At 55.6% G+C, this 14,657-nt stretch overlaps 1 protein-coding gene across 2 annotated transcripts in view; it reads right to left on the reverse strand.

Annotated features, from left to right (window-relative positions):
• PDE9A (phosphodiesterase 9A) overlaps positions 1 to 14,657 on the reverse strand; it is a 94,557-nt gene that overhangs the window by 7,415 nt on the left and 72,485 nt on the right. For both annotated transcript variants that reach the window (XM_080655411.1, XM_080655412.1), the window contains exons 9-14: positions 12,621 to 12,695; positions 9,342 to 9,428; positions 6,289 to 6,393; positions 5,898 to 5,980; positions 4,655 to 4,811; positions 971 to 1,084 (exon numbers count right to left, since the gene is read on the reverse strand). In XM_080655411.1, the coding sequence (XP_080511537.1) occupies positions 971 to 1,084; positions 4,655 to 4,811; positions 5,898 to 5,980; positions 6,289 to 6,393; positions 9,342 to 9,428; positions 12,621 to 12,695 (621 nt within the window). The remainder of the gene's footprint in view (positions 1 to 970; positions 1,085 to 4,654; positions 4,812 to 5,897; positions 5,981 to 6,288; positions 6,394 to 9,341; positions 9,429 to 12,620; positions 12,696 to 14,657) is intronic.

Consider the following 14,657-nt stretch of genomic DNA (forward strand, 5'->3'; position numbering starts at 1 on the left):
GCCCTGTGCCCGGCCACATCTTGTTTGTGCTGTTCCCTGGTTGGGTGCCTTTCTGGTCCTCCCAGGAGACCAACTCCCTCCGAGCCTGGGGAGGTCTGGGCATGCATTTGGTCCCTCGGATGGAGACTCGCCAGGCCAAAGGATCCAGCCAGAGCGTTTCCACCTGAACCATGTGAGTGCCGTTGGGACCGGCTGCAGCACAAATGACTTGCTCCAGGCCCAGTGACTGTCACCTGGAATCGCCAGTGTTTGAGGTCAGTGTTGGCTGCTGCTCAGAGTCTGATGCAGGTCCACCCGGGCTGTGGGCCCCGAATCTGCCTGGGCTGCTCTCCCAGGAGGGGGGCCTGGGGGAACCTGACTTGGCACAGCTTCAGCTGAACCTCGAGGTGAGCGCTGCCCTTCAGTCCTTCCCTCGTCGCCCTGCCCCATGGCTTCCTGGGAACCGATCCAGGCCTTTCTCGACTCCTGTGTGAGGAGTCGGGCTGCAGGCAATGGGGCTCTGCCTGGCAGGCCTCAGGGGGACGCTGCCCCCGACACCAGGCTGGGGCCAGCCCGGGTATGGCTGTCCTGGGGGAGCTTATTCAAGGCCTCAGGCCTGGGCCACCGGGTCCCCAAGTGGCCCTCCGAAAGGCTGGGTTCAGCATGTTTTCCGGGGCTGTCCTTTGTGAGAGAGCCAACTCTATTCTCAGGAAACCAGAGCAAGATGAATCGCCGTTACCCACTTACTATCTTCACACCAGAATGAGAGGGAGCGTGGAAGAACGCTGCCCGAAGCCACGACGGAGCTTTCCCGGGGGAGGTTCCTACCAGGTGGCCTTCCTGGTGAGACGGGGAACTTTGAAAACCAGCTTTATCGCCACCTCCCTCCAAGGCAAGTAGCATTTGTGGTTTCTTGGTTTCCAGTCTGAGCTGGGGGAAGGACTCCCTCACCAGCTCCCCGACCCCCAAGAGGCGAAACGAGCTTACTCACCAGGGTCATGTGCTCCTCGTTGCTGTAGTCGAAGTTCTCCATCTTCTCTTTGAAGGAATCCATGATCTCTGCGTGCCTGGCCATGTCAGTGGCCAAGATTAATGTGATCATGCCCTGAAGAGCGAAAGAGCAAAGTATGAACATCGGGCAAATCCCAAGGATTCCTCAGTGAGCGCCGACTGTGTGCTGAGCCCTCTGCACACACCATGCCATGCAGTCCACATGCCAGCCCTGTGTGTGTCTAGGAATCACTGCCCTCATTTTTATTTTATTTATTATTATTTCTGTTAATCCTCACCCGAGGCTATTTTCCCATTGATTTTTAGAGAGAGTGGAAGAGAGAGGGAAAGGCGGAGAGGAACATTGATGTGAGAGAAACACATTGATTGGTTGCCTCCTGCATGAGTCCCGCCAGGGCCTGGGAACCTGCAACTGTGGTACCGGCCCTTGACCTGAATCGAACCCCGGACCCTTTGGTCCACAGGCCTATGCTCTATCCACTGAGCCAAACTGGCTAGGGCGCTGTCCTCATTTTTAGATACAGAAGCAGGCTGCAGGGGGAAGGTGGAAGCCTGGGGTTCAGGCCCAGGTGGAGCCTGACCCCTCCTCCCGCGCTGTGTCTATGAAGCAGCAGCAGCCACACCAGGTCTCCCAGGATGATGCCCTCGTGGATGGTGGCTTAGCCACGGACAAAGGCTTCCCATGGTTTAGTAATCTAGACCCATGGTGTGTGCATTCCAGATCTTGTTGGAGGTCAATGACCGATTTTCCAAGGGTATTTTCCCCCTGTTATCTAATCTGTATGTGATGACATGTGTACCTATTGCTTGGGAATGATCAAAGTCTGAGTATGTACAATGGCATTCTTCCATGAACAAATTTGTAAATGAAGACGCAATGAGTTTTTAATATAAATATTCCATTACCTTATTAGTCAGTTATTGGCTTAAAAGTAACATAATTCAAAACCATGACCATCGGACCATCCATTCATCCATCCATCCATCCATCCATCCATCCATCCATCCACCCATCCATCCCTGCAATCCACTCATCCACCCATCAATTTATCCATCTAATTTGTCCATCTGTTTGTCTGTTGGTCTGTATATCCATCCACCCACCCACAAGCATTTACAAACACACCGCTGTGCCAAGTATGTTATTCTACTTTTTCAAAAAAATAAAACCACAATCATCAACTGCAGAGCTCAAGTCATCCAACAAAGATCATCTCAGATGTGTTTTGGAGGAGGGGGTGGGGCACAACTGACTTTCTGAATGGTGCCATTTCCCTGTGAATTTAATTGTGTAACAGGGAAGGACCTATGCCCGTGAGGAGTTAGCCCTCAAAATATTCAATGACAAGATGTTATTAAAAATCGGGACAACTGCCTGGCTGGCGTGGCTCAGCAGTTGAGTGTCCACCTAAGAATCAGGAGGTCACCGTTTGATTCCCCGTCAGGACACATGCCCAGGTTTTGGGCTCGATCCCCAGTAGGGGCGTGCAGGAGGCAGCTGATCAATGATTCTCTCTCATCATTGATGTTTCTATCATTCTCTCCATTTCCCTTCCTTTCTGAAATCAATAAAAATATTAAAAAAATTGGGACAGCTCATTTTATTCTCAGAAAAAGTCTCGTTTGAACATGAAGTGTTTGAGGCAGGACAACCCTGTGTGTCCCCATGGCGGACACGAGGAAGATCTGGGCTGTGGGGTTAGCCGCTTCTCCAGCCAGGCACTTCCTTCCCAGGGGTTGCTTAGTCTCCCACCAAGGGGTGTTCAGGTGCTCGGATTCTCCAGGTCGTATGTATTCTAGGTCGCTGGGCAGCCATCAGGGGCAGCAGCCAATGCAGTGCTGCCTCCAGGATTTGCCCTTTACCTGCTTCGGAGAAAGGTTTCCTAGGGCTTTTCAGAACAACAGGTGGCACCTGCTTGCCTGGTGGTTCCATAAACACGGGGGAGAGGCCAGAAGCCTGGGCTTGAGGAGGGAATGCGCCGGGAACGTGATTCAGCGACGACGACGACAGTGATTAAGCACTGCATTTAGCTCTGAACTTCCTGGAAGCGGGGCCAGTGGGGAAACTGGTTTATGAAGCTGTTTTCCGACAGAGTGAAGCTTATCAGCCTCCGGAGGGAGGGAGGGAAGGTTTCCAGCTCTGGATTCTAGACCCTTTATCAGGCGCAGCTACAGGGAAGGCCACGAAGACATCAAATGGGTGCGGTTTCATCCATGGACTGTCAGGGCGTGGCTCCTCCAGACACGGACCTTGGCCCCTGTGCCGTGTCCCAGGCTGCCATCCACATAGACCGGGGGACAGAGAGGACCACAAAGGTGTTCTCTCTGGGTTCTGGAGGCCAGAAGTCTGAATCCAAGGTGTCAGAGGGCCCTCCTCCTTCCCAGGGCTCCAGGGGAGGGTCCCTCCTGCTTCTTCCAGCTGCTGGTGGCCCAGCATTCCTTGGCTTGTGTGCACATCACTCCAGTCTCTGCCTCTGTCATCTCATGGCCTTGTCGTCCGTGTATCTGTGTCTTCTCCTCTTCAGTCTCTTGTAGAGACACTTGTCATGGGATTTAGGGCCCACCTGGATAGCCCAAACTAATCGTATCTAGAGATCCTAACAATACAGCTGTGAAGACCCTTTTTTCCAAAGAAGGGTACCTTCACGAGGTCCGAGGGCCAGGAGGTAGACATACATTTTGTTTTTGTTTTTTTGGCAGGGGTGCGGCTACCATTCAACCTACTACATTCCTCCAAAAGATCACCCTGAGACCCTCCCTCCCCTGCAAACGTCAGAGGATGGAGCACAGAGTCGTGCTCGGCGGGACCTCCTGAGCGAGGGCTGTCATTTGTGGTGAGTGGAAGTGTCTGCCTCAGGACAGGGGGCGCTCTCAGCCTCCTCCCAACATGCCCTGAGAAGTGGTAAAGTCTCTTAGCTGAAGTGGGCAGTGGGCAGACTGGGTCCTGGGGTGCAGGGGACAGCAGCTGGGGGCTAGGGGACAGTGGTCAGGGCCCTGCTAGGTTGGATGGAGCAGGTGTGTCTGTCCAGGGTCTGCTGTGTGCTCACTGTGTTCCCTGGGCAAGTTACCCAACGTCTGTGGGCCTCACTCCCCTGGTGGCAATGGAGAAAGGGCGGCTCTCCAAGGATAAGCTCAACCGTGGGTGTGAACTGCCGTCAGTGGAATCCCAGGAACGCATGCCAGGGGCGTGCGCCTCTTCCTGGGGCACTACACTGAGTGGCCAGATTATGATGATCTCTGAACGCATAATAATCTGGCCACTCAGTATATATATATTAGAGGCCCGGTGCATGAATTCGTGCATGGGTGGGGTCCAGCCAGCCTGGCCAGGGGGCAGGGACATGGGCGGTTGGCCGGCCTGCCTGCTGGTTGAACTCCTGGTCGAGGGGACAATTTGCATATTAGCCTTTTATTATATAGGATATACACTGAGTGGCCAGATTATTATGCGTTCAGAGATCATAATAATCTGGCCACTCAGTGTATGTGGCCTTGGAGGTGGTGGGAAGGGGGCCCGCTCCCCAGGATCCCTGTGGGCGCTGCTGTGACCGGGAGCTTCCGGGAGCCTCAGCCCAGAGAAGGGGTTCTCTTGTGGTCGTGCTCACTGTCTCCCCCCAAACCGCCCCCTCACGCTGCAGTCAGAGTGCCCCCCACCCCCGCACACCTGTCTGATCTGCTTGAACCCGTCGGGCTGCACGTTGGAGAAGATGTTGCACTCAGGCTGGGCGAGGATCTGGAAGGCCACGGCGCAGTGGTGGTTCTCCAGGGGCGAGATGTCGTTGTAGCGCACGGCCAGCTCGGTGCGGGCGTTGATCTGGTACCTGGAATAGGGGATGAGGGGGTAGGAGCCTCAGGAGCCTGCACTTAGAGGTGCCTGTATGTCAGGGCAACACGCTGAGGTGTACAGTGGTGCCCGTAGGGGCTGGGAGACAGTTGTGAAGGGGCTGGTGAAGGCGGGTGCCCTCTGCCCGTGCCAGGAGCTCACTTCTCCCGGCTCCCTGACTCTCTGCTGCACCTTTAATGAGACGATCCCAAGTTTTTATAGCCCTACCAGGTGGACAGCACCCAGAAATCTCCAGTTCTCTGTTACGGTGCCCTCATGGTGACCGGGCCTTTCGGTATGGCACCTTGCAAAACATTTCAATACATGCAAAGGCAGGCATTTGGGAGAAGATTCGGATGCTGTGGTCCAGGCCCCGTGCCGGCCTGTCACCGAGTGGGCACCGAGGGAGTGGGTGCCCACGGGCTCCCACGCCTTAGAATCCATGGTGCTGCACATGGCAGCAAGGTTCTCGGGCACATTTGAGCTCCTTGTGCGTACAATAAAACTCGATATACAGATACACACGTTTGATAGAAAGAAGCCACGCGTCTCTGTAAACGCAAACCGATTCAACGCGGTCGGGACTGCGGCGTCAGGTGGGTGGGACTCTGTGCCTTCGTCTCCAAGAGGCAGGAATGGACCAATGTTCCAGCAAAGCCCCCATGGCCCACCGTGGACCCCTCCCACTCCCCGCTCATCCACCCTCCTCTCACTCAGTCCTAGCCCTGGCACGGTCCCTGTTGGGAGCAGGGTGGGGAGGCTGCCGTGGGGGGAGTGAGATCCCTGTCCGTGTGTGGGCATCAGGCCCTGCTTCAGGTACCGCCAGGGCTCCAGGCCTGTGCAGAGGCACAGCCTGCAGCCAGGACCACAGGAGGGTGTGGCAGCCTCTTAGGGTTTGGTAACCTTGCAGGGTCTGCCCGAGGGAGGCCCAAGGCCTTGGACAAAGTTCCAAAGTGGGGAGCTGTGTCCCCTGGAGGTGGCGCTGGGGGGTCAGAGGCCTCCGCTGACAGCTCCGATTTGGGACTGGTCTGAGTATTGAGCTACACCGAGTGCCCTTTAAAACGAAAAGTCACCATGCACGCACGTGTTGTTGTATCCTGGATGGTCCAAATCGTGGCAGATGGCTGCGGTCATTAGGATCAAGATATCCATTTGGGAAAACTTCTCCTGGATTAGAGAGGGGGGATGGGATGAGGAGGGCGTGGCGTGGGGTGGGAAACTAGTGACAAGGGCAGGATGGAGCCCCCTCCAGCCGCTGGCCCGGTGGGAGAGGACCCGCCCCTCTCTGGGGTGGGGTGAGGAGGGCCCACTTGCTCAGTGAATCAGAAGCGCCTCGCCTAGGAGGGAGATGACATCGATGGGCTGGGTGGGTTCCCTGGAGGGTGGAGGAGCTGCTGCGGAGCCCCAAGGCTGTCTGTCCCCTCTGGGTGGGAGTGCGTCCCTGCCATCCCCTGGAGGGGATCCCCGAGACCCACCTGGAGCCCGCAGAGCCAGATCATGCTGTACATCATCTGGGCCACGCAGAAGCAGTGCCGGAAGTTGTGGAAAGGGTTGTTCCTGTAGTTGTCGTGCACGCAGAGCTGCGGGAGACGAGGGTCTGACTGCCTGCGCCTGTGCCCACCGCCCTCTCCAGCTCCCTCGCTAGCTGTCCCAGATGCTCCGTGCCCAACCCTCGTCTGACCCCGAGGCCAACAGTGTTCCTGTGAGTGCAGGTAAGGACGGGTGTTCCTGTGAGTGAGTACAGGTAAGGACGGGTGTTCCTGTGAGTGAGTGCAGGTAAGGACGGGTGTTCCTATGAGTGAGTGCAGGTAAGGACGGGTGTTCCTGTGAGTGAGTACAGGTAAGGACGGGTGTTCCTGTGAGTGAGTGCAGGTAAGGACGGGTGTTCCTGTGAGTGCAGGTAAGGACGGGTGTTCCTGTGAGTGAGTACAGGTAAGGACGGGTGTTCCTGTGAGTGAGTGCAGGTAAGGACGGGTGTTCCTGTGAGTGAGTGCAGGTAAGGACGGGTGTTCCTGTGAGTGAGTGCAGGTAAGGACGGGTGTTCCTGTGAGTGAGTGCAGGTAAGGACGGGTGTTCCTGTGAGTGAGTGCAGGTAAGGACGGGTGTTCCTGTGAGTGAGTACAGGTAAGGATGGGTGTTCCTGTGAGTGAGTGCAGGTAAGGACGGGTGTTCCTGTGAGTGAGTACAGGTAAGGATGGGTGTTCCTGTGAGTGAGTGCAGGTAAGGACGGGTGTTCCTGTGAGTGAGTATAATAGGTAAGGACGGGTGTTCCTGAGTGAGTACAGGTAAGGACGGGTGTTCCTGTGAGTGAGTACAGGTAAGGACGGGTGTTCCTGTGAGTGAGTACAGGTAAGGATGGGTGTTCCTGTGAGTGAGTGCAGGTAAGGACGGGTGTTCCTGTGAGTGAGTACAGGTAAGGACGGGTGTCCCTGTGAGTGAGTACAGGTAAGGACGGGTGTTCCTGTGAGTACAGGTAAGGACGGGTGTTCCTGTGAGTAAGTGCAGGTAAGGACGGGTGTTCCTGTGAGTGAGTGCAGGTAAGGACGGGTGTTCCTGTGAGTGAGTATAATAGGTAAGGACGGGTGTTCCTGTGAGTGAGTACAGGTAAGGACGGGTGTTCCTGTGAGTGAGTGCAGGTAAGGACGGGTGTTCCTGTGAGTGAGTGCAGGTAAGGACGGGTGTTCCTGTGAGTGAGTGCAGGTAAGGACGGGTGTTCCTGTGAGTGAGTACAGGTAAGGACGGGTGTTCCTGTGAGTGAGTACAGGTAAGGACGGGTGTTCCTGTGAGTGAGTACAGGTAAGGATGGGTGTTCCTGTGAGTGAGTGCAGGTAAGGACGGGTGTTCCTGTGAGTGAGTACAGGTAAGGACGGGTGTCCCTGTGAGTGAGTACAGGTAAGGACGGGTGTTCCTGTGAGTACAGGTAAGGACGGGTGTTCCTGTGAGTAAGTGCAGGTAAGGACGGGTGTTCCTGTGAGTGAGTGCAGGTAAGGACGGGTGTTCCTGTGAGTGAGTATAATAGGTAAGGACGGGTGTTCCTGTGAGTGAGTACAGGTAAGGACGGGTGTTCCTGTGAGTGAGTGCAGGTAAGGACGGGTGTTCCTGTGAGTGAGTGCAGGTAAGGACGGGTGTTCCTGTGAGTGAGTGCAGGTAAGGACGGGTGTTCCTGTGAGTGAGTATAATAGGTAAGGACGGGTGTTCCTGTGAGTGAGTACAGGTAAGGACGGGTGTTCCTGAGTGAGTATAATAGGTAAGGACGGGTGTTCCTGTGAGTGAGTGCAGGTAAGGACGGGTGTTCCTGTGAGTGAGTACAGGTAAGGACGGGTGTTCCTGTGAGTACAGGTAAGGACGGGTGTTCCTGTGAGTGAGTGCAGGTAAGGACGGGTGTTCCTGTGAGTGAGTGCAGGTAAGGACGGGTGTTCCTGTGAGTGAGTACAGGTAAGGATGGGTGTTCCTGTGAGTGAGTACAGGTAAGGACGGGTGTCCCTGTGAGTGAGTACAGGTAAGGACGGGTGTTCCTGTGAGTACAGGTAAGGACGGGTGTTCCTGTGAGTGAGTGCAGGTAAGGACGGGTGTTCCTGTGAGTGAGTGCAGGTAAGGACGGGTGTTCCTGTGAGTGAGTACAGGTAAGGACGGGTGTTCCTGTGAGTGAGTGCCGGTAAGGATGGGTAGCCCGAGGGCGGGTGTGGGAACAGACCTCCAGGTTTTCCCTGTGGGCTCCTAGACTCAGGGCGTGTCTGAGCCGCCACACTGGGACATGGAGCTGAGGGGCGAGCCGGGGGGACTAGCTGGGTCCCAGTGACTGTCTGACCTTTGAAGGCCTTTAGTATTTGGTTCTGAGTAATATTTTATTTTAAAAAAGGCCTGCTATTAAACACACACCCATACATGCACTTTCACACATACACACATTCACACACATACTACTCACACCCATACCCACACATGTACACACACACGCACATTTACATAGGCACACCCTCACATACATACTCACATACACATACACCTACATACACACACTCACACATGCACACTCACACAAACACACACATGCACACACAATACTTACACAAACACATTCATACTCACACACACATACTGACACATATTCACACATGAACACACTCATGCACACTCACATGCTCCAACTCACACTCATAACACTCTCACACATACTCATACACATGCACACTTGTACATGTACATACTCATGTGCACTTTCCCCGCAAACATGCACACACTCAGACACTTTCACACACTCATACATCCTTGCACACACACACACACACACACACACACACATGCCCCTGCTTTAGAACACGCTGCTGCACTTGTCTGCCCTGTCCTCACCATTTTCTCACTTCCTGGAGCAGGAGCGCGGGGTGGAGTGTGTGGAGGGGACACAGACCGGCTGAATGTCCTGGCAGAACTCTCATGAACGCGCAGGGCCATCAGGACGGAGCCCAGATGGCCACTCCCATGGAACCGGATGAAACTGTTCGAGAGGGACCGGAGGGGCTGCACTTACCAGCCACCTCTTGAGCGTGATGGGGTTGATGCTGAAGTCTCTGACCAGGCAGAGGTCATGGTACATGTGCTCCAAGCAGCTCAGCATCTGCGGGCACAGGAAGAGCAAAGGGTGGTCAGCAGCACGCGGGCCGCCCGGCCCCGCCGTTCCGGGACAGGTCCGCAGGGCAAGCCGGGCTGCTTCTCCAGGCCCGTCCCCAGCGGGGAGCCCTCCCTGGCCCGGGTCCCCCGAGAGTGAAGCCTGTTGACTGGGGGTTCAGGATCCCGCAGAAGGGATGTGGGGTTTGAAAGAGCAGTCGGTGTTCAGAAGTCGATGGAATTCTATACAAGAAGGAACAGCAAGCGGCTGGATGAGAGGGCGTGTGCTGCGCCCAGTGGACCACATCAGAAATGATTTCATTTATTTCCCCTCACAGACACAACCTCAGTGGGCCAACCTCGCGGTCTGATGCTCCGGGACTCGGCTCCATCTAACTCAGACTGAGAGCCGTGCCCCACAGAGAAAGGCCCTCCACTCGCCTCAGGCCTGAGCCGGAGGGTAAAGGGGCCCAGCGCCTTCCACCCCCAAACCCTCATTGTGCCCCCTGAGGCCCTGCAGCCACTTTTTAATGTGTTAAATTTAGTCCAGGAGGTGAGTGCATTCTGGGTAAGCGCCCCCCTCCCCCAACCTTACTTCACTGTCTTCTAAAAAAAAGAAAAACACCCTGCTCACGTTGAAATAGATTTTGTTTTCAGTCCCAAAGAGGATTTACTGTCACTGTTATCATCTATTTAAATATCACTCAGAGCTCTGGAGCTAATTAAGCGAGGGAAGACAGATTAAATTATTTTTAATAAATGAACGTTTGACAAAGTGGGCTTTGCCTTCTGGGAAACAGGTCTTGGATGGGACGCCCAGGGAGACAGATCTGCAAAGCAGGGACAATGAAGATGTCACCTGGGGTGCAGAGCTGACACCGGCGAGCGCTCCTCTGCCCAGGGCCACACACCTGTGCCCTGCCTCTGTCACATCCTCCAGGCACGGCAGGCCCTCCGGACTGAGGGCTGCAGCCCCGACACCCCTTGCCCCACCCACCAGCCCATCCACCGCTCCAGGCACCCCCACGAGCTGAATGAAATGATCGGCAGACGAAACCATCTGGTGCCATGTCGGAGGGACGTGTGGTGTCTGGAGCAGGAGTGATGTGGCCATGCATCTGTCCCCAAGCTGGCGGCAGGGACGCTGCGGCTGGTCCTGGTCGGACAGCTGGACGGCGAGGAGTGTGGAGGACTCTGGAGGTGACCAGGAGGCCCAGCCTGTAAGCCCAGTGCTCAGTAGAGGCGGCCACGCTGCGCTTCCCGGCCCGGGGAGCTCTGACAGCAGCTCGCCGGGGGCAGCAGCAGTGTGAGGTCATGGACTCCTGGTCTGTGATGGATGATGCTGGGCCCAGCACCTCCTGCTCGAAGGGAGAGAGGTGACCCATCACCACTGGGGGCGCTGACGTGCTCAGGGTGCGAGGTGCTTTGTGGGTGGCCAGGTGCAGTTTCTCGGGGACCAGGTGGGATTTCAAAGTTTTCGGTTGTGACTCTTTAGTTGATCATCTTTGCCGCCCATGGTCCAAAACTCATTGCACCCCCAGATCTGCCAGAGGCCAGGGGTCCAGTCTTCGGGCATCTCTGGTTGTCACCACAGGCAGCTGAAGAACCAGGCCCCTCACAAGTCTCTGAACCACTGAGATGTGCTGGCAGGAGCCCTAGGCCGGCAGGAGCCCCATTCTGGCCACACAGAGGCCGAGCCCCCCCGCAGGGAGCTGTCTGGCTCCTCTCACGCTGGCCCTGGCACTGCTATACGTATACCCCACGTGTACATGCTCCCCACATGTACATACACGCTGTGGGTACATACACCCCGCGTGTCGGAGGACAGGGAGGCGGCCTTCCCATCATGGATGCATGAACCCTTCAACCTCTCAATGTGAGAGCACATTCGCTCTCTGGCCACATCACCCTGTGCTCAGAGGAGACAGAAATGGCAGCGAGTGCCACACAGGTGCTCTGCCATCAGGGCCAGGCTTCCCTCTTGCTCCTCGGGGCTGAGGACAAATGACTCCTGGGACCGTGCTTTTTCTCGAGGTCTCGACAGTGGTGCTTGTCCACCTGCTAGAAGCAGGGACCTGCACGTCCTGGGCCATCTGAACGCGTGGGGAGCCATTGAGACCAGAGGTCACACCTCTCGTTTCTCCAGGCCACGGGGCCTCCCACACCCGGTCCATTGCTCATGGTGCATCGATCTGGCAGGTGATGGCCGCTCCCTTAAAATGCCTCCTGCTCCTTCATATCCACGCTCCCGTCCTGCACGCGGCCTGGACCTTGTGGCGCACACACGTCATCTGGTCCAGTGTTTGCTATGGGGCCGTCCCTTGCACACAGGCGGGCTCCCCCAGGATGGCTGCGGCGGGAGGAGGTGGCATCTCGGGTTTCTGGTCAGTGCTGCTGCGGCTTCCCCTCGGCTGGGGGAGCAGGAATGAAAGCACAAGCAGGGTTCACTCGGGTGAACCTCCCTTCCTGCCATAGCAGGGATGTCGCCGCTGCCGCTCTCGGCCAGGCGGGCAGCTTGCTGGGGACAGCCTTTCTGCGGCTCTGCTCCTGCAAAGCTGGAAAGAGTCCGTAGATTTGGGGGGCCTGATGTCTGTGATGAGGGACTTTTTGTGTTCTTGAGGTTCAGAAAGAGAGGGGTATGACTGATATGATTATGTAACTAGACCAAACAAAGAAAACCTCCTTTTTTGTGTTTTCTCAGCAAGAGGGAAAGTAAAAAAAAAAAATCTTGCTAAGTGCCTCGCCTCCCAGATCCTGTCCGTGTGCCCGTCCGCGGCCACTGCTGCGCCTTTCCCCACAGGAGCTGCTCCTGGCGGTGTGTGTGTGTGTGTGTGTGTGTGTGTCCACAGCCTGGGGGGTCTGTGGGCAGCAGCCGGCCAGCTGAGAGGGTATTTGTGGGGTCAGCAGAGGGCCCCTGGGGACTCTCGACGATGATGATGGTCCCTGGGGGTTAGTACCTGCAGTCAGCACCCCAGGGTTCGAGCCCCTGCACTTGACCTCCTGCTCCTCTGTCTGACACCCCCTTCCTGAGTTCTGTCTCCAGGACCCCCCTGAGCAAACCAAGAGTCAGTTTAACTAAAATGTGGAAAAGCAAGTGAAAAAAGCAACATGAAGAAGAGAGAGGAGAAAGGCAAGGGGGAGAGGCATGGGGATGCTTCCGTCACGTCCCTGAGACGCTGGTCCCGGAGGCTCCCTCACTCACCTCGTTGGGCTCCCAGAGCCAGACGTCGAAGGTCGGCTTGCGCAGGCCCTCTATGGTCTCCGGGGAGAGCAGGTACTGGAAAGGACAGGAGGGCGTTAGCCTCTGTGCTGAGCCAAGGCCGTCACCCCCAGGGGACGGGGGTGTTTCCTCTGTCCCCTCAAGGACACCCGTGTACAGGCTTGACGGCTACATTCTGCCAGAATTCTGGAAGTGGGCAAACTCTAGGGCAGGCGTCCTCAAACTATGGCCCGCGGGCCACATGCGGCCCGCCGAGGACATTTATCCGGCCCGCCAGGTGCCGCTGCCTGTCCTGCTTAGCAGCCGACGCGTCCCGGGCCCGCAGTGCGCATAGGAATTTGTTCATAGTTTTTTTTTTAAAACTATAGTCCGGCCCTCCAACGGTCTGAGGGACAGTGAACTGGCCCCCTGTTTAAAAAGTTTGAGGACCCCTGCTCTAGGGACAGGAATCCCATCCCGAGGCAGGGCCAGAGCGCCGGGCAGGACCACGTGGGCACGAGGGACCATTCTGGGGTGACAGAGACGCCCCATCCCTTGACTGTGGTGGGTGTTCCGTGACTACGACGAGTTTGTCAAAATTCACCATACAATGCACCCACGGAGGATGACTCGCTGCACCTAAGTAATATCTCAATCAACTTGAAAAAGTAAAGTGAAGTCGAGGGGAAAATTGCTTGGCGTAAGTCCAAAAACTGGCGAAGAAGCTGGTTTGCGTTTCCTTTTTGCGGGAGCCCATCGGGTTTAGCTGTGGGCTGAGGGCCTACAGGACACCAGTGAGAGTTAAACCGTCACAGAAGCTGCGATTTCAGACCTAAGCCAGTCATGGTGTTTGGGGATTAGATATCATGTTCACCAAGGGTCACGGGGTTTCGGTTTATTTTTTTTTAAGGAACCACAGTGGAGCACTGAGACCCTTTACTTTGGACCTAGGCTGGGCCTCGTGACTCCTTGGGGCTGGAACGTGAGAGATCTGGGTCACATTTTCCTACAGAAGAGATACCAGTGTCCATCTGGAAACCCTGGACAAGCCTGGTTGGTGTGGCTTGGTGGGTGAGCATTGACCCAAGAACCAGGAGGTCATGGTTTGATTCCCGGTCAGGGCACATGCCTGGGTTCTGGGCTCCACCACCAGTAGGGGGCGTGCAGGAGGCAGCCAATGAATGATTCTCATCATTGGTGTTTCTATCTCTCTCTCCCTCTCCCTTCCTCTCTCTGAAATCAATCAAAACATATTAAAAAACAAAAACAAACAAACCACGGATGACCTGCAGGCCCCCGGCCCCTGTGAGCAAGCGGGAGCCTGAACATCAGCTCAAGAGGGTGCTGAAGGTCAGTTGGGCTGGGGGTTCATTCACTCATCAGCTGAGGGCTCTGCTGAGGTGGGTGACCACCATCCTGAGACCCCCCTCCCCAATTCCCAGGGCCCTGCTGCTTTCACAAGGGCCCGGGGTCTCTTGTAATTGAGAAATCTTTTGTGACCGAAAAGCAAAACTTCTCATAATAACAACGTATTGTTCAGGGACAGAAGATCCAAGAAAGCAGATTTTTAAAAATTTACTTAAAAATTTAGCCCTTACCTCCTGCCACAGTAAGCTATGGTCTGGGACCACTTTTGCTAAACAAATATCAAAGAGAAAACTATTCTGTTTAGGAATAACAGGCGTGCCCTGACCAGTTTGGCTCAGTGCATAGAGCGTCGGCCTGCGGACTCAAGGGTCCCAGGTTCGATTCCGGTCAAGGGCATATACCTTGGTTGCGGGCACATACCCAGTGGGGAGTGTGCAGGAGGCAGCTGATCGATGTTTCTCTCTCATCGATGTTTCTAACTCTCTATCCCTCTCCCTTCCTCTCTGTAAAAAATCAATAAAATATATATTTAAAAAAAAAAAAAAAAAAAAAAGAATAACAGGCGCACCCCGCAGCCCAGGGCCACGGCAGGAGCTGTTTCTGCAAATGTGCAGACATTGGGCGGCCAGGAGGCCAGGGTGGCCGAGGGCGGGGGCCTGTGCCCCGGGTCTG

This window comes from Plecotus auritus (assembly GCF_963455305.1).
Source record: "Plecotus auritus genome assembly, chromosome: 2".
Classification (NCBI taxonomy): Eukaryota; Metazoa; Chordata; class Mammalia; order Chiroptera; family Vespertilionidae; genus Plecotus; species Plecotus auritus.